We start from the raw sequence: 23,730 nt of genomic DNA, 5'->3' as shown, positions 1-23,730 counted from the left end.
AGCTGTTGTCGATTTTAAAGGAGAGGGGCTAGAGGGCAATGCAGGGGAGTTGCTCAAGAGATTACACCCTCATTCAATATTGGTGTCATATATGGATGTGGTCCACACAGACGATGCTTAATGTTTTTCCCCATCATTACGTTGCCAGGCAGAGGTGTGTGCTGGTGCTGTTTCTGTACAGCTTTTCATGGATTCCTTTGAGAAGAATCAAGAGTACGCCACTGTGATAAGTCTCCGGCCTTTTTCTACTCTACCTGTACCGTGATACTGTTGTCTTGATTGTCCATATGGCAATACACCTGCCCATAAATAATGATGTTTCTTGCCTGATCTGAACAGCTAGACTGATATTTGTGAGCAAGTGTCATACCCTTAGGTCCATGTAATGTCAAGACTGGGGTAGCCATGGTATTTGCCTGAAAGCTTTGGTGACCACTTTTCTTCTAACATTTTGTACATGGTTGTTCATTGCACTAATTAGCACACTGATATAGCAGAGTGTTTAGGTCCTGATGTCTTTACACTTTCAACAAGGGTAACTTATAGTCAGAAACATGTTGAAAGTATATTTCGATTAAACCAGGGTTGGAGATTCCCTTCCTGAGCACTCGCTTTGGAGAATTTTTAAACCTTTCCCCAACAGACTATAAAGAATTGTTGCAGTGTTAGTTTAATTTGCACTTTTTCACCCCTTTTTTATGTAGGGACTCGGAACATCCTAAGAGCTCCTCCTGATTTTATTATGAGTTGTAGCCCACACTGCAACTTCGTTGGATGTCAGGAGGAACCGTATGATAAAGCATCCTAACTAAGGGTGGGTGAGGGTTTTCGTCCTAAAAAATGAAACTTTCCTGGCACGTCAGTACCACCCACATGAACAGGAGAGGAAAGACAGAAGAAATTACCCAACAAAAAGTGTGCAGCTCCAGGAGTGAACCAGAAGCAAATACATCCCCAACCACTGGGAAAAACTAAATCCGATAGATCTTGAGTGAGAGATTTTCCAGGCAGGCATGTATGTAGCATAACTACCTGCACACAAACATCCAGCTCTACATTTGTTGCATGTGAGGACTTTGTTTTTTCATATTTTTGTTAACTACTTACCAAAGCGCAGATATGTCCACTGCCACTGCTGCTGGCAAACGTTTGTAGGTCAACACGGCAGGTTCTGTAACCAATGTACATTTAATTCAGGTTACCCTGAAAAGGCCTGACCACCTCTGTCTATTCTCAAGTGGATAGAAAAAGGGTTACTTCACTGTTTAAATTCCATACAAAGATGGCGGCGACATGTAGACCACTTCTATTTCAACAGGGACAGGCAATAAGGGGCGTTGAGCCCTGACCATGCAAGACGGACAGTTTATAATGGATTACACACAACCTACTTATGATGCATGAATCAATGCTTTTGTTTAGAAATGTTGGCACTTGTGTTGTAGACATGCACCACTGCAACAGAGTATAGAAAATCATACTCCAAAAGAGTTGTCTTAGCAACCGTGTGCTAAAAGTGAACTACTGAGGATATAGTTATTTTTGGACACAGTGCATAACTTGCACTTGACAGCTGTCTTACGTTCTCATGAAAAACTACTCTGTTCTTCACGGATAATGTAAGTGTGTAATTGCAGATTCCATAAATTCACCTGCCAAACTAGGAAATCACTACTCATTTCAGATTCATTTTGCCCAAAGAAATCTCATAGACTATGATACTGTTGATTTGACATGAGAGAGTTTTATTTACATTTTTGCATTTAAAACAACCTTTGATGGCCATACAGAAGTTTAGCGGTAAGAAATGAATGTAAAATGTATAGAAATGCAAAATATTTCACCTTCAATGTTTGCTTATGCTACCGTACATATTATAGGTGCCCCAGACTACTCATAGAATCTCTAGATTCTTGTAATCTAATGCGTTTGCAGAGTCTCAGGCAGTTGTTTTTATATAGTGCAACGTCCACACCATTACTTTGGTGCTGTTTAGTGCCCATAAGATGGCCCAAACGGAAAGATCCTCATAAAAGAGATTATCTTGCAACTCTCAGACTGAAACCATGACGTGTCTGCCCCTCTAGATATGTAATGCTAAGAGAATTAATGTCTTTGTATTGCATTCTTATATTTCTCTTATTGTTCCTATGTACCCCGCCCCCATGACAGCACCTAGAGAAGTTTCAGCATATAAAGTGCTATATAAATGCTCCACAACTCAACGGCTTATCATCAAAACATCTCACCAGCTTCAAACGACAAAGAAAGTTGCACAAAAAGCCTCCCTCCATCTCTGCATACTCGCAAAATCATGTGAGATGGATTTGAGACCTACTGCCAACCAATACATGTATGCAGAGATGGAAGGAGGCATTTTGTGCCATGGCCTTTGTCATCTGAAGCTGCTGTTTGACGTTACGGGTCCATCATTTCCTGCAATGATGACAAATTAAAATGCTGTTGCTGAACCGATATACTCAAATTGAGCAGTAAGCATTTAAAGTGCCATAGAGTGCTATTGTATTTAATCCTTTACTATACATATTTATAAATATATATATAATTTCATATAAAAATATAAAAGATATTACTTTTTTTAGGAAAGTCCAGGAAGGATTTGAGAAACTAAGGAAGGCATTACACACTCTACATCAGACAGAACGTAACCAAAATACCTTGAAATATAATATTTGGTGCAATTTCTATGTTAGACTTTCATTAAATGTGTGTAAATGCCCCTCTACAATGGGGATACACACAACAGCTAGTAGCATCTCAATTATCCTGCTGGTAATTTACATTACTTTAAGTCCTAGTCTTCCACGTCCCTGTCTTTACATCGGTGTTTACTTAGGACTTTCTTTAAAGTAAGCCACTCTTCCCTTTGTACTTTTTCTAACCCAGCCACTTTCCCTATAGCCTCTTCCTACAAGACAACACCCGAAGTGTCAAGCAAAGTAAAAAAAAAATCCCCACCCATGGCCAAAGGTGTAAAGGGGAAGAAGACAAGCAGAGCCAGAGGTTGGTGAGATAAATGGGATGAGAAAAAAATGGCACTTGAAGTAAATAAGATCATCTGTAAGTAATTGGGCCATTACCTTGTCATCCATCCTTCTTGTTCTAGTCCTTGTATAAATTTGTATAACGCCAGGACCACCAAATAAAACGCTAAAAAGACAGGACCCAGGATGCAGAAAACAGAAAGTATTGAAAATGACCACACAGAAACTGACAGAGCCATAAATACTATTACCAGAGCTCTAAATACCCAAGATAATGTAGAACACAAACATGTGGGAATGAACCCATGTGGCAGCCGTATGAACCCAATTAAGAGAATCGCTATGGTCAACAACCAAGAAGCATCCATACCCCTACTGGAAAGCCTCTGCGCCCCCACATGAGCAATCTGGCTCAAGGGAACAGACCTGAGAAATGGGGAGTCAAATCCAGCAACTTGGCAGTAGAAGGTCTCTTATCATAATAGTTGCCCCAAAAGAAACAAAGATTCCCCAGTACAGGTGTCCCTGATCCTTTCCAGATAAATAACCGTAGCATAATAGACAACCAGAGAGTACAGGGATTGACCCACCATCCTTCTCTTTAGGATGCAGTTCAGTAAAACCATTTTATGAGACACAAGAAAATCGGAGCAAAAAGTAGGGGAAACCCAGGGTCAGACTGCAAAATCACCCAATCTGGCTAAAGCCTCAGGTAAGTGTAAGATATCACTAATGACTCCAATTCATCAAATCTGCAGGTCAACATGATAGCAACCAAAGAGGAAACCTTAGCAATGAGCCAAGAGAGTGCACTAGAAACCAAAGCTCTGAATGGCAGACCGTGCAAGCAGCTCAAAGTTGTAGAACTCTTCTGGGAGGATACAAAGGAATGCACCATAGAATACCTCTTACCAAATCTCTTAAGGCATCAAGTTACCAAATCCAAGAAACCAGGAATAGCAGTCCACTAACCATCCAACCTGAAAGAAGCCAAGCCTTTCAGGTAACCATCCCAACAGAAATCCAAAATAAGAAAGGGGTTTAGGACTAACTGACCTCTCCTTCTACAGTGTCTCAATTCTCTACATACCAAACAACTGCAAACAGCTGTCAGAACTAATAGAGAGCTAAGAAAGCATTAGTGGAACATCTGTTTCTGCAGCCCTACCCTTCCAACCTCCATCCTTTGAAGTGAACAGAGCAAATAATCCGATGGGAGAGACCGAGAGGCTGAACGGGTTAAAAGTGAATGGAAGGTGAATACAAGGGGCACCACCAGCTGGTGAATGACAGAAAACCAGGCGCGACGAGGCCGAAGACGGTCAATCAAGATCTTCTAAATCTACTACAACATGTTTGTGCTGTGTTCTCCCTTAGAAAAAGAAGGATAAAACATTAAACAATTGGCTAAATAAAGGGTTTTAACATATCCCCTCCAACTACAAAGATGCTACTACAGGAGGCGAAAGCTGGAACATCCAAGGGTTAAGTGGCCAAAGGGAAGACTGACTATCCTGATAAATAATGATGGACTAGGACGTGGCCCCCAGTAATTACCAGTGGTTGTGATTAAATCAAGAATTCCATTCATCACATTTTAGGGATTTTTTTTGTATACTTTAGTGTACCCTGATTAGACACATGACATCCTTCACGTCTGTAGCCACGAGCAGATCTCCCCAAGACAAAGTAATCACAGGCTATAGTTGAACAACTTTGAGGACACGTTATACAAAGTGACTTCATGTCCAGGATGATGTGAAAAAACCCTGTCTGGAAAGGGACCGGAAATATGTTGGAAAAGGGGAAAAACCCTGTCTGTGTAAGAGGAACTGGGATGATGGCAATTCCGGAAAGAAGATATCTGACCTCATTCAGGAAGGCTTGGTGACACATAAGCAAATGAGGAACAGGAATAACTCTGAAGAGAGGCTCTTGCAGAAGGAATCCAAGTTCTATGAATAAACATCTCAAATAATGCCCTGAATCAAAATGTCTTGAATCAGGAGTAACAAAGAGTCAAAGAACAGCTGGAATTGGTCTCTCATGAAAATCTGAGAAGCTTTGCCATGCTTTAGAGATTTGCTGTTGCAACTGAGACGTACTAGAAGTTATCAGGCAGTGCAGCCCCTTGGGACATGGGCTTGGAACATAATTGATGCCACCATTTTGGAAACCTCCGCAGTGGTTGGCAAAGAATCGGTGAACAGGCGCTACCTGAAAAGCCTGTGGATGCATCAATCATTTATTCAATCATTAATTAAATCAAATGTAACTTGATAACGCGCACAGCAGTTTATAAGTTTCCCTTTGATAGTTGTCAAAGACTCAACCTGACACAGATTAGGGGGAGGCTATTCCATAATTTAGCAGTGAAAACAGAAAAAGAGCAGCCTCCATGGGGAGACTTCAATAATTTTTGGATCCTAAGGAGGCGGCTATTGTTGGATGCATCCATTCCTTATCTGACTTCTGGATTTGATCATTCAATCCACAACCAAACAGATTAGCGCTAAGAAAAGGCAAGTAATTTTTCAGAGCATACAGACCACCCTTCAGTTTCCTAAAGTTCTTCTAGAGGTGACATCTAGCTGCAAATTACACCTAAGAAGCAGTAGTAGAAGACCAAAGATGAGACCAAAAGTAATGTCTGAAAGGAAACGTCGTGAGTTCTGTTGTGTCTAACAAGGTAGTGAAATTGTTTCCTTTCATCCTTTCACGACACAGATGAAGACTCTGCAGTCTTCCAGCATAGCTTGAGCGAAAAAAGTAGTGTAAAGAGAGCAGATAATTCAGAAGCCAAACAGAATTTAGAGGCCCTGCTGGCTAGGGTGGAATTAACTTCAGGGACCTGGAGAAAGTCTTCTTCAAAAGTTGTTTTTACTTCATAAAAAGAAGGCTCGGGTACCCAGTTTTATGGTTCTTCCATGCTTTCAAAAGGATGGCATTTGCTGATCCTATGGAAGAGCATGGAGTCTCATGTGCATATGGCTGCATTCCCATGTAAAGCATCCCAGACAATGGAGCACACTTTATGTGGGGAGCTATGGTGGGAGGTTTTGGGTGATCTTTACCCTTACAGCAGCGAAAAATGCTGAGTGGAGACTTTCTGTTTTAATCCCACATGTCAAGATATTCTCGCTCCTCACATGGCAGACTGTCCCACAAATCGCAGATTCCGTGTATACCATGGCACACTCCCAAATGAAGGAAGGAACAAAACGGGTAGTCTGATGCAAAGGCCCAGAGAGCACCACCTGCCTCACCTAAGGTACAGCATCTGAGCATGATGGACCACAGCCTCTTAAAGGCCTCTCATAGGAAAGAGAACCACCAATTAAAGCAGGGAAGCCAGAAGAAGAGGCAGATGAACCACTCGCCCTGATCCTGCTGCAGCACATGACTAATGTGAACTGTGTTCCCGCGCAACAGTGCTTAATTTGAGCTGGTGGTTGCCGGCGGGAGAGCACCGGCACTTTGTTTTTGGGGACCGGCGCTTATTTTTATCTACATCAGGCATTTACTGCAAGCAAAAGCACAAATGGGAAAGACAGAGAAAAAGAAGGATGGAAAGGCGTCACAAAGGGAGAAAGCATAAAGCTGCAAGAGTGAGATGAAGGGGCATGGAGTGGCTGTAAATGGATTAAAGAGGCCCAAGATGGCTTTAGGATTACACCACTTCAGTATTCTGTGCTCGCGCATTTAATTGCAACAGCCACATGTTTCACAGGAGAGTTTCAGGCTCAGGCACAATTTTATTTACAAATTAAGCAACAGAAGCACCCACTGCAGCAGTGTGCTCCTGAAGCTAGATTCCACTGCACCACTTCAGCTGCAGCACAGAAGTGAGCGGACAGCAGATACCCAAATCAATAAAGACTGGCCCCCTACACTAAAACCACCAATTGGGAACACAAAGTATGTCCTAACACAATCTCTGATTAAAAAAAACAATTGTAGCTGCAGAACAGCTTTGCTAACAAACCAGGTTTGGCTGTCAGGATGCAGAAACAAGTGCTGATTGGGAAAGGTGGAGAATACTGGGCAAGGGCTGTGGTAAGAAAAAGTAAAAAGGGAAGAAATTCTTTCATAAGAGATTCAATGAGTGAACAGTCTTCCTCCAGGCTTTAATATTGAGATTTTCCTGTCTCTGCAGATGCTCACATCGTCATATATGTAATGACTGGGATGATGAAGATGAGTAAGGAGGTCATTAATTTTTACTACGTTTCAATTAGCACTATCTATCTTATTAACTATGACTTAGGCACTTTATGCTTAATGTTTAGGCACATTAGCATGTTCAACATATTAAGCAACCACATTTTGCATATATCATTGGCTGTATCGACAGAGTATGGCTATCTGCTTTATGTGACACTTCTGATGACAGGATTACATGTTCCACTTACAGATCCTCAGTGTAGTGGTTTAATAACAAGTCGCTGGAGCAACAGTGAAACATCTCATTAAGTATCTGACACTCTAACACTATCCACAAAGCTATTGATCATATCATTGATCTCTTCAGTAGTTTCTACTGGGATGTTTGGTCTAGTTGAGTACACAGAATAGTGTGGTGACCCCTGACCTGAGAACAAGGCATTTGTATAGACACTGTGTTGCCAATTTTCTGATTGTGTGACACTTGATGCAGGACCAGGAACTGGGTGATAGACACTGAGGTGTGAATTTGAAACCTGCATATTTTGTGCATAAAGATATGGCTCTGCTGCTCCGGCTACATTGCTGCTGCATGGGCTGTGAGGCATCTGGCAGGTTTGTAGACAGGTGCTTCTTTTAAAGGTAGTGTAAATGTCCAATTTAGCAATGAGAGGTTTGCCAACATCCACCTGTTTGCTCTCCTCAACAGTCTCGTCCATTCCTTCGTACTGATAGTGCAGGCAAACCGTGAAGACTAAGGGTTCCTGTGGATAGTGAATGTCAAGAAAAAGAGAAAGATTTGTGTAAAAACAAAAAAAAAAGCAACACATGATGCAAGCACTCATGATTTAGCTCAGAAATAACACATATCCCCTCCAATAAATAAGCGAACACATTAAGGGAAAACATGAAAGCAATTATTTTAAATTTAAAGCATAACTACATATATGCATGTCACTACTAGCTCATAATCAACTTATTACACAAAGTAGAGCGTTGGCCTAGGCTCTAGTGCTATATTATTGGTTAGAAGTGAGATATAGATAACCAGGACAGGTATATATTCAGGCGTTAGGGTGGAGTATGAAATAAATGGTATATAAATGATGCACCCTAAAGGAAAGAAAATTCTGTAGTAAGTAGACCACAGACTAAGAATGCGGGATCTGGCCATCCTGTTCCATGCCCCAGTTTCTGCAGCACTGTAGCTACATTTGCAGGGATGAGAAGTCACACTACTTTCCACTAATGTGAAGATACAGTATCACTCTGTTAGTTTAGTTATGTTGGCTACCAGATGGCAGAAAATCAGCCAGATGTTGCAATAGTAATACTTTATCGCATAATTTTCGACAGTCGTGGGGAACTGGAAGCCCAAAGTGCTATGGGCACATTGAACACTATGAAGTTCCTATAATGTTCTACTTGCACACGTCCTGACAAATAGCAATGAGCGAGATTGTTCATTTCTCCCTTTCTTTAATCATGGTAGTTCCATTAATTGCAGTTACTTCAATCTCCTAACTTTAATCTTAATTGAGGAGAGGCGCACTTCTCTAAGGGGGGAAAGGATAAAAATGATGTAGCAGAGAAATGGCACCCCTGTAAGTGACATGTCAAATTCAACTTAGCCAATATGACTGACAGTGAGGGGAAAGGGGCGTGGCTAGTATCGCTGTGGGTTGGGAAGAAATATGATAATTTTAATACTGCAGACTCTGTATAAGTACCATGAGGCAGAGACTGAACAGGCCCTTTTTGCAGATTACTTCCGTCCAAAGCTCTAATAATGGAATCAACACTGGAACATCATTTTTCTACTAAATCATATTTTCAAAGTCTAGTGTTAACTGGTTTTCCTATGCATCGGTATACCACAATTGCTTTTATAGCAACAAATTTCAGTAATCAGTATATATCAATAAAAAGACGTCTCCAATGTATGGTGATACACTGAAAGGAACAAATAGAGCGAAAGACTGAGGGAAGAGTTCCAAATTGTAGCATCATGAATTGCAAAGCTACATTGACCAAACTGACAACCTATAAAACCTGGAATGATTAACAGAATGACTAAAGAACATCTTAAGTTTCAAATCCGAACTTAATCTGATTTAGAGGTTGTCTGATGAGTACAGTGTCACAAACCTGATATGATGGCCTTATAATGGATATAATGGAATTGTAATAAGGTGGACGGAATAGCCATCACATTTGTGACAGGTAAACTCTACTGCAGTCCCAAAATCTCAATCTAATAAAAGCAGGAAATTGGTCATATGCAAACCTGTGTGCTATGGCCAGTAGTTTTAACACCACCCAACCCGGTCTTTGAGGACGAGTCAGTAGAGGGCAGCAAAAACAGGCTCCGCGAGTCAACCAAGGAGTGTGGCAATCATCCATACCTCTTGATTCTAGATTAACTAGTGTTTAAATTGGTATTTTGGCAGCCACAATAAATAAAAAAAATACCATGACATGCTTGGGAGTCAATGGTAGCTGCAGTCACTAGTCTTGTCCAAGAAACAAAAGACATACTTTAGGTAGTGCAGGCGGAGTGTACATGTGGATATAACAGGAAACCTGGAAAAAAAGGTTCAATCTGGCATTGAATCAGGTCCCAAGATAGTGCACAGGTGAAAGATGCACTTCACTGGTCTAGTAGTCCTACTCACTGCCACAATCTCAGTTTTACCTGCATTTAGGTTAAACTATGACCACTCACATACTCCCTAACGTGCTTCTGTGTATCTGGAAAGGTGTTTTCGACAACAGTGTGCTGTCCTAGCAGATGTCAAATGGTCATTGTCGTACTTGCAGAGCCCACGAGAGTGGATGCATTTGGCTAAATATAAATGTTAAAAATGTGAGGAGACCACACAGACCCTAGGGGGGACTATTTATATAAGTGCATAAAGGTCAGACGGGTTGGATGACAGAAAATCAAACTGGTTTTTCCAAAGAAAAAAAAATCCAGTCACTCTAAGGCAGTGGTCTTCAAACTCTAAAGCTGCGACCCCTCCGCCAGCAAAAAAAAAACTATACTGGGCCCCTCTGTAAATGTATTTATACATAGACCTATTTAAACATTGCAGTTAAGTTCTGTTACTGATTTAAAAATGCATTCAAATACATGATGCCAAACATACTATTCTGGTGAGGCAGGCCGCACTAACGTGCAAATGTATTCGCAGTGTGATTATTAGAAGGGTTGGAGGTTTGAAGAGTATTTGGAGTCCCTTTCCTTTATCACAAATACTTCCAGCTTGGATATAAATGACAGAACATGTTAGTGATGGCCCATTACAGGGCAGCTTGCTGCTGCTCATTTTTGTCAGCTTCATACAAAGCCCTGTTATCAACATAATGCTTCTTTTGGCCAGGGCCTGCCCCCACCCCCTGGATCATTTGAGGCCCCCTAGGGGAGCCCACCCCCACGTTTGAAGGCCCTTGCTGGAAGCCAAAAACAGTCAGTCTGACCGCCCATTGATAGCCAGGTAGGAAGAATGTTTGACAACGGCAAAAATTGCTCAAAGATTTAAAAACATCAGTGCACAGACATTGAATGAATCAACCACTGATCTCAGCTCATCCAGGGTGCTAAGAACAGACTTTTATGTTTTGTACCCAAACACCTTTTTCAGGTTTTCCCACATATCTTTTTAGGTGTCGGCTACAAACTGTTTTAGTGTCTGTTGGTCAGACCTACTGTTTCCAACATACATAAAATGGGCTTTGTGCCAGCCCCTTGTTCATGATTGGATGGCTTTGAGGTCGATCTCAGTCGGTCACCCAATTTATTCGATGGCTTTCCTCCCTATTTATTTGTTTGTCCCACCAAAGAGCATTTCGGATGCACGGCATGCTGATTTGTATCCTTCCAATGCTTGCATTCAGGTATCAACTTTCTTCTGTGCCTTTATTGCTCCACAAAAACATATGTTTTTACTTGTTCTCTCCCCTAATTTTGTTGACTGCATTCAAACATTGTCACTGTTTCTATTAGCTGACCAGCCACATCCCCCTTTATGTTGCTTTGCTTCTACTTTCTGCTGCTTGGTGTTGAGTCATGCACAATGCACGAAAAGCACCAACCTAGGCTTTAAATCCGAGTTGCATTTAGCGTGTAGTTTTCTTTTATGTACTTCAATCTTTTAACTAGTTTTTCACCTTTGTTTCAAACTGCCTCAAAAGAAGCACTATCGCCCTTGTCAGGACTGGAAACTACAACCATTAAATTAATCTTTCAGGAGCATCATGCATGACCTTGAGCTGTCCTGCTTAACCCCTTGGGTGCGGGCATCGGCCACTGGCCGACGCCCGCATTACCTCCCTGGTGCGGGTCACGACCAGTGGCCGACACCAGGGAAGGGGTTAATAAATCCTCGGGTGCATTGCACCAGAGGATTTTGTATTTATTTTTTATTCCCCGGGAGACACAGAAGCTTTTCCGTGTCTCCCCCCACGCGCTGACGTCACTTTGTGGATTGCGCCCGCTTCCTGCTCCGATGGGGAAAACGGCCACAAACGGCCTTCCCCACGTTCGGGAAGGCCTCGTAAGAAAGGGGAGACTCTCCCCTTTCTTACGAGGCCTTCCTGTAAGTGTTTCCTGGCCCCCGATCGCAGCACAGCTGCGCTCGGGTGCCAGGAAACACCATTAGACACCAGTGATTTCACTTGGGGAGGTCGGACCCCTCGGAAAACGTCCACCCCCCCCCCCCCCCCAGGGGCATATTTAAAAAAAAAAAAAAAGGTAGGTGCCCCCCCAGGGGCTAATTTGTGTTTTTTTTTTTTAAAGAAAAAAAAAAAAGACAAAGAAATGGACAGGGTGTCGCCCGCGGGCAGGGCGACCCCCTGTGGGGGCAATATTTTTTTTAGTTGTTGTAGGGTTTCCCTGGGAAACCAAGGAAACCATACAACAACTAAAAAAAATATAGATCTATATATATATATAGAGAGAGAGAGAGAGTGAGAGAGATCTATATATATAGATATATCTATCTACATGGATATATCTATAGATATATCCATGTAGATAAATATATATATAGATATATATATATATATATAGATATATATATATATAGAGAGAGAGATATATATATATATATAAATCACTTTTGTCAATACGTGGGTGGTTTCCCTGGGGGCTGCGATCGGCTCCCAGGAAAACCAGGCCCACATATAAAAGTGATATATATATATGTTTGCCACCAGTTGTCTTGCAGTTGCAGCTTGCGTCTTCAAAGCAATGCACATACTTCAACTGACGCTTTTCAACTGTAGCTTTTAGGCAGCAATAAAAAAGTCAAGTAAGTATTGTGATTATGTTTCTGCTACAAAAGGGTCAGACTTGTCTAGTGGCAGTTTTAGTGCCATAAAGAAGCGCAGAAGGTTTATATGCCTACTGCAAAGAGCAAATCTGTATTTTATGGAAATAGCTGAGTACATTAGTAAAGTCAGCCATTACCTGCGCTATAATACAAATGAAATGTATGTGCGGGGTGGAGGGCGGCTATGGAGAGATGAAGGGCACTTTCGCTGGGTGGTAATGAGGGAATCCGAGGAGGAGGGAGTGGGAGCACAAATAATTATTGTTGGACTGGGCGCAGGAGGTGCTAAAGACTGACGAATGGTATGTGACAGGTGTTTTTTGAGTGTCTTGAAAGAACGTGCTGATTGAGGGAAGAAGCGCAGGTAAGGTGGCCTCTACTGTTGCACGTATCTCACACACACCATCGATTTTGTGACTGTCTACGTAGGCTAGTGTTTTAGAGCAACAGTTTAGCCAATAGCAGAGATGGCATCTTGATGGATGACTGCTGCCGTCATTCGGGTTATAGAGGACAGCTCTGACATAGGATCAGAGACTGAGACATCAGATACTGAGACAGCATCTGAGGGATAGGACAATGGCGCAGACTCTGGGAGTGATTTTTCAGTCGGAGGAGTCCCATTCGATAACTCCTCTTCCAGTAAAATATGAGGGAGGTGATGAGGACAGTCCTGCTGTCCCTTCTCAAGCACAGTCTGTGCAACGGCGTAATAGTGGGTTAGCCCAACCCAGAGAGCAGGTGAATGTGGAGGCAAGCAGAGAGAGAGTGTGCTCTCTTGGGAGCTCCCCAATTTAGTTCAGCCCCAAATTCCACCGCCCAAATCATATTGTGGAGACATCAAAATTATCTATCGCAAAACAAACTGGTTTTGTAAGTCAGGCCCCTGTGTTTTTGGTCCTGGGTTCGGCGGCCATATAGAGAAACACACTAAACCCAAACATTCCTGGAAACTAGACATTCGGGGGAGTCCACAGAGGTGTGACTTGTGTGGATTCCCCAAAGTTTTCTTACCCAGAATACCCTGCAAAGCTGAAATGTTGAATAAAAACTCAATTGTTCTCGCATTTCTGTCACACAAACTACAGGAATATGCTGGGATCCACAAAATTCCTACCACCCAGTGATTCCTCACCTGTCCTGATAAAAACACTACCCCACTTGAGTGCCTACACCTAGTGCCTGTGTCAGGAATGGATCACCCCAGGGTCAACAGCTGCCTCATGTAAGGACCAACATTGACCGTTGTGTGATCTATTCCTGTCGCGGGCACCAGGCCTACCCACACAAGTGAGGTACCATTTTTATCGGGAGACTTGGCGGAACGCTGGGTGGAAGGAAATTTGTGGCTCCTCTCAGATTCCAGAACTTTCTGTCACCGAAATGTGAGGAAAATGTGTTTTTTTAGCCAAATTTTGAGGTTTGCAAAGGATTCTGGGTAACATAACCTGGTCAGAGCCCCACAAGTCACCCCATCTTGGATTCCCCTAGGTCTCTAGTTTTCAACAATGCACAGTTTTGGTAGGTTTCCCTAGCTGCCGGCTGAGCTAGAGGGCAAAATCTACAGGTAGGCACTTTGCAAAAAACACCTCTGTTTTCTGTGAAAAAATGTGATGTGTCCACGTTGTGTTTTGGGCCATTTCCATTCGTGGGCGCTAGGCCTACCCACGCAAGTGAGGGACCATTTGTATCGGGAGACTTGGGGGAATGCTGGGTGGAAGGAAATTTGTGGCTCCTCTCAGATTCCAGAACTTTCTGTCACAGAAATGTGAGGAAAATGTGTTTTTTTAGCCAAATATTGAGGTTTGCAAATGATTCTGGGTAACAGAACCTGGTCAGAGCACCACAAGTCACCTCATCTTGGATTCCCCTAGGTGTCTAGTTTTAAAAAATGCCAAGGTTTCCTAGGTTTCCCTAGGTGCCGGCTAAGCTAGAGGACAAAATCTACAGCTAGGCACTTTGCAAAAAACACGTCAGATTTCAATGTAAAAATGTGATGTGTGCATGTTGCGTTTCCTGTCGCGAGCATTAGGCCTACCCACGCAAGTGAGGTACAATTTTTATCGGGAGACTTGGGGGAACACAAAATAGCAAAACAAGTGTTATTGCCCCTTGTCTTTCTCTACATTTTTTCCTTCCAAATGTAAGACAGTGTGTAAAAAAGACGTCTATTTGAGAAATGGCTTGTAATTCACATGCTAGTATGGGCACCCCGGAATTCAGAGATGTGTAAATAACCACTGCTTCTCAACACCTTATCTTATGCCCATTTTGGAAATACAAAGGTTTGCTTGATACCTATTTTTCACTCTTTATATTTCAGCAAATGAATTGCTGTATACCCGGTGTAGAATGAAAACCCATTGCAAGGTGCACCTCATTTATTGGCACTGGGTACCTAGGGATCTTGATGAACCTACAAGTCCTATATATCCTCGCAACCGGTAGAGTCCAGCACACGTAACGGTATATTGCTTTAAACAATCTGACATTGCAGGAAAAAGTTACAGAGCAAAACGTGGAGAAAAATTGCTGTTTTTTTAAGCTCACTTTCAATATTCTTTTATTTCAGCTGTTATTTTCTGTAGGAAAACCTTGTAGGATCTACACAAATGACCCCTTGCTGAATTCAGAATTTTGTCTACTTTTCAGAAATGTTTAGCTTTCTGGGATCCAGCATTGGTTTCCACACCCATTCCTGTCACTAACTGGAAGGAGGCTGAAAGCACGAAAAATAGTAAAAATGTGGTATGTCCCAGTAAAATGCCAAAATTGTGTTGAAAAATGTGGTTTTCTGATTCAAGTCTGCCCGTTCCTGAAAGGTGGGAAGATGGTGATTTTAGCACCAGAAAGCCTTTGTTGATGCCATTTTCAGGGAAAAAAACAAAAAACACAAGCCTTCTTCGGCAGCCCTTTTTTCCCATTTAAAAAAAAACAAAACGAAATTTTCCCTGTATTTTGGCTAATTTCTTGGTCTCCTCCAGGGGAAACCACAAACTCTGGGTACCATTAGAATCCCTAGGATGTTGGAAAAAAAGGACGCAAATTTGGCGTGGATCGCTTATGTGGACAAAAAGTTATGAAGGCCTAAGCCCGAACTACCCCAAATAGCCAAAAAAGGGCTCAGCACTGGGGGGGGGGGGAGGCCCAGCATCTAAGAGGTTAATGTCAAAACAACTTTTAAAATGTGTTCTTTTAATGTTCAACCTGCAGACAGAGGCTCCTTCTGAGTGGTACATTTGTCACGTGTTTATGTGGAACCGTGCATTCGTCTACACAATTCAATCTCTTTACCTACAAAGTCCTACATAAAAGTGACTCACAGAGCCATTAAGAGAAGGAGGGGGCATTGTAACTGGCCTCTCTCCTCCTCCTTTAATTTCTATATGTAGTCTTTAGATTATAGGCTAGCATGGTAACATTAAATTAAAAATCGAACAACACTGGTAGAGCTGAGATACCGCAGAAGCACCATACACCCCATAGTATGTGTGGAGCAGTAATGATGCCTCTAAAGCAGAGCTCTCCCTGCTAAAATAGGGATTTCACTGGCTATATATTTCTGTCATTACACAGGGACTCCAGTGGTGCGTGACAAAAGATGGCTGCAGTCTAGTGGGCTCTGCAGTTCCTGCTTCTGATCCGATGGATGACGCATTCAAGGAGTTATTACTTAAATCCCTCGCGAGTTGGTCTCCTCAAAAGCAGCTTTCGAGCCGGATGAAGTGACACGTGCCACCGGCGGAAAAAATAATTTAATCAACAATTCAGCTGTGTGAGTGCAGCTTTCGGGACACAGTGAAGAAAGATCAATTATTGTGACTTGTGTAAAGCTTCCAAACAAGAAAGCAAATAAGGAATGTATTTACTTGAAGGGCTGTTTTCCTGTCAGTGTGCAAGCACTGCCTGCCTCACGTAACGCTCTTCAATGAAAGTGTTAAAAAAAGCCACCTTAACAAATATTTCTTAAATATGTGGTACAGAAATTAGATGTGTGTTTATTATTGAATTGACACGCTGCTTTCTTTGCCAAAAGCACGTGCATTGGAAATTAAAACAATTTTTCCTTTGATGCCATGTACAGACCTGGTAGCAGGAGCATCTCTTTGTTGAACTTAGCAATTGAAATTAAGGACACTGAAATTGTGCGATTCTGTGGAAACAGCATTTCCTCATAAATATGGATTTGCTGCATTTGCCATTTAATCTATCATCTGCTGCATAATCCGCAGATTTTAACTAAAATATTGTTTCTAGCTCAATTGGATCAAAAGCTACTAACACCTTTACAAAACGTAGCCCACGCAGTTGATGGCCCTTTACAAAGGTTGAATGGTCATCTTTCAATTGTTTATTACAGTATTTGATTGCTACACTGGTACTAATGAGCTGCAACCTTTGCCCAAAAGACCAACAAGTAAACATCCAGAGCAGATCAAAAGTTCCATAGATTGTGAAAAGACATTCAGTGAATCCAGTCCAGAGGAAAGTTCAGTAGCAAGAATGTGATGTTTATTCCATTTAGGAGCAGGTAGCCGAAACGCATTTAATCTTTGACGACTTTATCAAGGATGCAAACATACATTATATATCATGTATGGGCACAAAAAGTATTCCAGAAACTTCACTGTACATACCGAAACCTAGCACCAAAAACATGTCAGTGGTACGTTCTAACCTGCAATTTCCCGAAAAGTACACAGCAGTGTGCAGAGGTGAATGCTCACTACAAAAAGTGACCTAGGAGATGCAACCAGATACAAAGTCCAATAACAGAAAAAGAGTGGAAACAAATGTGTCAAACCAAATCATTCATCAACCGAAAAACTCAAACGTGATAGAGAAAATAAGAAAAAACAAAGTAGTACTACACGTATGATTACCTAAATGTATGATGCCAGTAAGCATCCAATATAGTTTGATCCAAAACCGTTTGGAGAATGGGAGGATCCGTAAGATAGTCTACGGAGAGAGCAGGGCCAAGGTACAGGCTTCTACGGATGAGTCAAACCTAAAAAAGACTGTCAAGAACAGGACAAGGGTAAAAAATATATAAATACTGCCCACTAAATTGTGCTTCTAGATGTACGCTAAGCGAAATATGTACCTGTGAGAAAAGTATAATTTAGCATACCTGTCTGTCACACACAAAAGCTCCAGGAAGTAAAGTCAACATTAAGCGCATGGGGGAGAGCCATGATAAGGTTCCCCAATTTCTGTTAGAGCATAGAAAAAGCAAGTAAACTGTGGGTATAATCTCATAGTATATTGTGCTAAATTTTCTTTATCAAGGTCCATAAAAAATGCCAAGCCCCCATGCGCTTCATGTTGACTTGACTTCTAGGAGCTTTCGTGTGTGACAAACAGGTACACTATCATCGGGTTCTTGTCCCGCTAAATGTACATCTAAAAGTACAATTTAGCAACCATTTTTTATATATCTTTTACCCTCGTCCTCTTCTTGACCGTCTCTTTTTAGATGATGACTCATCCATAGGAGCCTGCATCTTGGCCCTGCTCTCTCTCTAGACTATATTAAGGATATATATTCGCCAAACTCCAAATTGTTTTCGATCACAAATATATTAAATGCTTACTGGCAACATACATTTAGACAATTGTATGTGTAGTACTACTTTGTTTCTTATTTTCTCAATCAATTTTGGTGTTTTGTTTGATGAATGATTTAGTTTGACACATTCATTTACACTCTTTTTCTCTTATTGCACATTGTATCTGGTTGCGTCTCCTATGTCCATTGTATCACTTTTTGTAGTGAGCATTCATCTCTGCACACTGCAGTGTACATTTCAGGTGATTACAGGTTTGAACATACCCCTGACATGTTTTTGGTGCTAGGTTTGGGTATATACAGTAAAGTTTCTGGAATACTTTTTGTGCCCATACATGATGTATAATGTTGTATGTTTGCAGCCTTGACTAAGTCAAAGACGAAACACGTGTCAGATGCCTGCTCCTAAATGGAATAAACATCATATTCTTGCTACTGAAGTTTTGTCTGGAAAGGATTCACTGAATGTCTTTTCACAATCTAGGGAACTTTTGATCTGATCTGGGTGTTTACTTGTTGATGTTAATGTAAGAGTTTATCTCATTACACGTGGCACTAGTCCGGTAGCATAGAGCTCTCATCTGTAAGAACTCTATTTACTTTAGAGGAGTGCTGCATTTGTTTAACCACTGCTACCATCCCCTTTTTGTGATCTTTGCCCAGATAGTGATACAATGTGGAAGAAAAAAAAATAACGAAGCAAAACTATCATAAAATATGCTGCATTATGCCATATAATTTGCCTTTCCTTGCCACACAATGTTCTCAAGCCTGCCGCATAATTTGATCCTCCCGTGTTATATAATTCCAGTGGCCTTGACTGAAATGAACAGTCTGCTGAGCAGTGTGGGGTGGGTCTGGGGGCATAAACATGTGTATTCAATACTTCCCATATTTTCTGTTGGAATCTAAAATTACTCCCCACCTTTTTGCTGCTGGGAGTACGCTCCCGATTCCTCAGGAATCAGATGTTGCTTATCTGTAGCCTTGGTTCTGTCTTTCAAAGCCACAGTGCTAAACTGGCACGATTTCATGAATTCATACCAGTGAAGCAAATTACTGGAGTTGGACATAAACCACAGACTTACCACCCATGCATACCAAAAGTGGGGTAATAGTAAAGTTGTTTATTTACAGGCCTTAAAAATGGCAGAAACTGCTATGAAGCACTTGATAAAAAATATTATGATACAAGTATATGCCGCTAATAAGAACACAATGGCAAAGCCAATAGCTGAGCCCTTTAGAGCCAAGACCTATTTGATTTGCCAATGCTTGTTTGACTCAAGCATACATTTTCTCTAAAGATTACATTTTTAACCAAGACATATTATGCACAAATTGCTGATGCGGGCACGACATAACCTGTATAATAGAACAATTATTTCTTCACCTCTATTCCTTAGTTATTACGATTGCTAACAATTTCGCAGAAACTGGCTTTATTGCTGCTGATCAGAGGTGGTCCAGTCTGACAGGCACTGGCTGATTTTATTGTGCACTGAAACAAACCTGGGCTAAGTATTGAGGCTTGATTGCCAGGCACAGGTGAGAGTCAATCAAAAGCTCAATCCAACTGTCCCCTCCTCACTCCTGCAAGGAGGTTAAGTACATGAGAAATATGTAGACATATATAACATTGGGAAGTGGGGATTGGCTGAATGACAGTCCACTGGGTACAAGTGACTTGCTCAGCTAGACAATCTGCTCTGTTCTGTTTGGGGATAATCTTGGACCAGAAGCAGAAGAGCCACCTGCACTTTCATGGAGATTCACTGTACATAACATGTGGCCACAGCACCAATGGATGAGCCCACCCCCTTTCTGTACCGCAAACCTTTTAAAGATTGGCTTGGGATAATCTCCCATTCTAGGCATAAAGCTCTGACTTGTCACTGCATAGCCTCAGTTGTGTCGTACTAATTGCACTTTTGGTAGAGGTCAGTGCTCTCTCTGGGCAGTGTGGTTAAATGTCTTTGTTGAGCAATCACCATTCTTTGGTGTCCTCAAACCCATCATAATGGCCATAGTTGAGAAAATGGTTACCTCTACATTTCATTAAATAATTCTAGACTGAAAATCTATGTATTTTCAGGTGTTGCTCAAACCAGTACTAAACATATCCTATTTCAGCCCCCCGTACTTCTCGCTTCACACCTCTGTCAATATGCAACCTAAAGCTAAAAACCATCTATGACCCTGACAACCTCTATAGCAGATGTCAATAAACGTCGTAAGGAAGGACATCAATGCCTTTCTGGAAAACCATGTGAACTATTAAACTGCTCCAACTAGAACACAAACATGCAAGCCAAACCCCTCAGTACCTTGGTAGTCCATGAAAATAAGCACTTCATCTGCATACAGGAGAAAAACTAGAGAAAAAGAGAACCAACAATGACCTCACAATAATGAGGTCCCTCCATGTACAACACATCATTGCATAAACTAATGGCTGAATAGTACATCAACAATCTATAGCCAACCCTACTTTTGCACACTTCAATAACAAGTGCAATGCCATTTCCTCTTAGACTCAGCCCCTTCTTGTAGAACTCATCAATGGTGATCCTTCAGAGCCCTATATATTACAGGTCTCCCCAACATAATCAATTCCCTTAACACAACTCTTTTAAAGATGTCTTACCCTAATCTGTCATCAGATCTCGCTCTTGAAAGCTCTCTCACACCTACTCATCATTGTTATAACCTCCCTCATTAAAGGCATGTTACCTGAAGTTCTAAAACAAGCCAGATCCTCCCACTGCTGAAGAGACCCAGATTAGTCTCTAATGGCCTTATTAACTACTGGCCCATCAGACATCTACCCTTCATCAGCAAGATAATTGAAAACGCACTGTATGCACAATTTAAAGATCACATTAACGCTGACTATATCCTGTTTCCAGTTTGAAAATCTTTATCCGGTTTTAAGTAAAACCATAAAAGTGCAACTACAATATATATCATGCACAAAAACAATAACATAACACACTAGGGAACTCAGTAAAATGCTAACACAATGTAAAGTTCTAAAGGGTGGAATATATCAGAAAAGGTAATAGCAACACACAATACAACAGAACCCGCCATCAATCAACAAATCTAATATAAAAAAAAACCTCTAAAGGTCCTATAAAGCAACATAAAAAAAACTAAAATAAACTGAAAGCCAGTTAACCTTCAATAGATTGACATACTTTAACCACCACCTTCAAAAAGGAACTAAATCTAAAATCTCAGCGTTATCTATAAGTTGCGAATAAAGCAACAAAATTCTACACTGTATGAATGCTAAATGCCTTAAAAAGGTTTTTTAAATAAATCAAAATACATCCTAAAAAAACCTGTGGGCTGCTACTAAGCATGTCAGGCCCAAGCAGAAAGCTTAGTAATCCCCAAACAGTCCCATTGCTAACGTCAGCTAAAAGGGGCCTTTCCTACTGAGTTAAAGGGAGTTCTAAGTACAGAATAGTACCACTAATTCGCCTAAGTTGGCTATTATCCTCAACAGAGGGCTTCACTTATTCATCTTTTAACGTCTCTATTTGACTAAATTCCAAAAAAGTAAGCTTGACACTCTGTTTGTCGCTCTTAGAAAGGGACTCTGGCCTTTTAAAAAATGTGGAAGGCCAATCTTACATAAGGAATCCTTCAAATAATCAAGCCACAGTAGTCTCAGCCAGTGCTTACATGCTAAGCCCTGTTCCGGCCTGCTTCCAGTGAGGACCAGATAGATACCCAATGCATCAGAGGTGCCAGAGGCATTAAATCCGAGATATACTGCAGTGATAATTCCATATGCAAAATAAAGTGTGAATTGGCTTGTGGGACTGAGAGAAGTCGCCTACAGACTCTGTTTTCTCATACTGGAGAGTTGATGAATTGGAATAGCCTCACACACCAATCCCATATGATGCTGCTGGGACACACTCCGCTTTATACACAGAAAGTAAAAGCAGCATAGTAGGGTTGGCTTGGGACTGCGGAACGTTAAATATAGCTCCTGAAGATTTAGACATCTTCAGAGAAGCTTTCCAAACCTGGGTGCGCCAAGTGACAGAAGAGTTGAAATAAATACCTTGGCATGAGAAACTACTAACCCCTGTTAAGATGTTATCACCAATGGGTAAATTCAAAATGTAAGTTTTGCCTGGGTCACAAGCCATAATATAGGACTTGCTAAAGTTGGTAACTAGCTCCAGTTCACCTATGAAAGATACAAAGGACCCTACAAGTTTACAAAGAGTGTTAGATGTACGGGCCGTAAGAACTGCGTCATCTGTGTATAGTAATGCTAGCATCCAGGTCTTTCCCATCACCAGAACAACTGAAGCATTAATTAGACAGGGTATAAGGTTATTGATATAAATAGTAAACAATACAGGGCCAGGATACATCCCTGGCTTACCCCCCAAGAATGTTAAAAAGACTCAGTTAGTTCCCCCGCAGTGCCATAGAAAAGTCTAGCTGACAAGTTAATGTGGAAACTTCAACCCCTATATCCAAAAACAGTAGCCATAACTTGGTTCGGTAATCACAATTAAATGCAGTGGACAGGTCCATAAAGGGTAGGTTACTCAAAAAAGAGGGATCAGGAGGAATTATGGTCCAGTGTATATCCTCCTAATGGAAACGTCAAAATATAAATGATACACTGTTCCAAACAAAAAGAACGGAAACTAGTGGCAGGGGTCCTAAATTCTAGGAGCAAGAGGCCTCACACATCCATAGGATGTCATGCTTCATCATCGGCACTGCTCCTCGTCAGACCGGCACTGCAATGTCAGACGGGGGGGCTTTTTGCCGGAGATCTTTTTATAAATGGTGGTGCCGTGACCCCAAAGGTGAGAAAGTGACAAAGGAGATCAAAAGAAAGCGTGGTTAAAATTGGCTCTCAAAACCGCCACTGAGACAATAGTTTTATTAGACCAGATGGACGGTCAGGGCCAAGGTTAAAAAATATATATAGTCATAAGAGTGAAATTAGAAATTAAGATCAATCACTCTATAGGAAAAAATATATCAAAGGGAGGAGTCTGGAGATTTTCCAAAGACTACCCTATCATGGGTCAACATGTTTCGCATCCTGGTGGTCCATACGGATCCAGTGATGCTTCATCAGGACCTAGATGACTATGTGTATCTCCTAATTATAAGGGCCACATAAGCTTCCTTAAAAAGTGTACAAATTACTGAAGACCAGAGATTACCTTGGAGAAGGAACAGTCACTTACATAAATGCAGAACCAATAATTCCTAACTGTCGCCCTGTGAATGAAAGTACACAGGTTAAACAGGGGTAAGGGCGAATCATAATCAATATATATCGTGGGAAAAGAAGGCGACCGTGCTGTGCAGTGAAAGTGTTAACTCGTGAGCAACACACATGCATTTACTCATGGTACACGCTTACCGTCCTAAATTAGAGAACGAGCTTCCTAGGAACACATAGACCAATGGTCCAGCGCTAATGAAGTCTAAAAGGAAGATATGAGACAGTTAAACACGGGAGGTAAAATACTAATTAGGTATCCAAGTAAAACACGGGCATAATAGCATGGAGATGTACTGTGTTGTAGTAACAAGTTCAAGGTCCTGTTGAGAAAGTCACAGAGACAACGCTGTTACAAAAGAGACCAGTACACCAATAAAT

At 41.4% G+C, this 23,730-nt stretch overlaps 1 protein-coding gene across 3 annotated transcripts in view; it reads right to left on the bottom strand.

Annotated features, from left to right (window-relative positions):
* Positions 1–1,724: 1,724 nt before the first annotated feature.
* MALT1 (MALT1 paracaspase) overlaps positions 1,725–23,730 on the bottom strand; it is a 316,500-nt gene continuing 294,494 nt past the window's right edge. For all 3 annotated transcript variants that reach the window (XM_069220240.1, XM_069220250.1, XM_069220255.1), the window contains one exon: positions 1,725–7,933. In XM_069220240.1, coding sequence (XP_069076341.1) covers positions 7,475–7,933 — 459 coding nt within the window. In that variant the 3' untranslated portion in view covers positions 1,725–7,474. The remainder of the gene's footprint in view (positions 7,934–23,730) is intronic.

This window comes from Pleurodeles waltl, chromosome 1_1 (genome assembly GCF_031143425.1).
Source record: "Pleurodeles waltl isolate 20211129_DDA chromosome 1_1, aPleWal1.hap1.20221129, whole genome shotgun sequence".
NCBI lineage: Eukaryota > Metazoa > Chordata > Amphibia > Caudata > Salamandridae > Pleurodeles > Pleurodeles waltl.
This window is presented reverse-complemented; position numbering and strand designations above follow the sequence as displayed.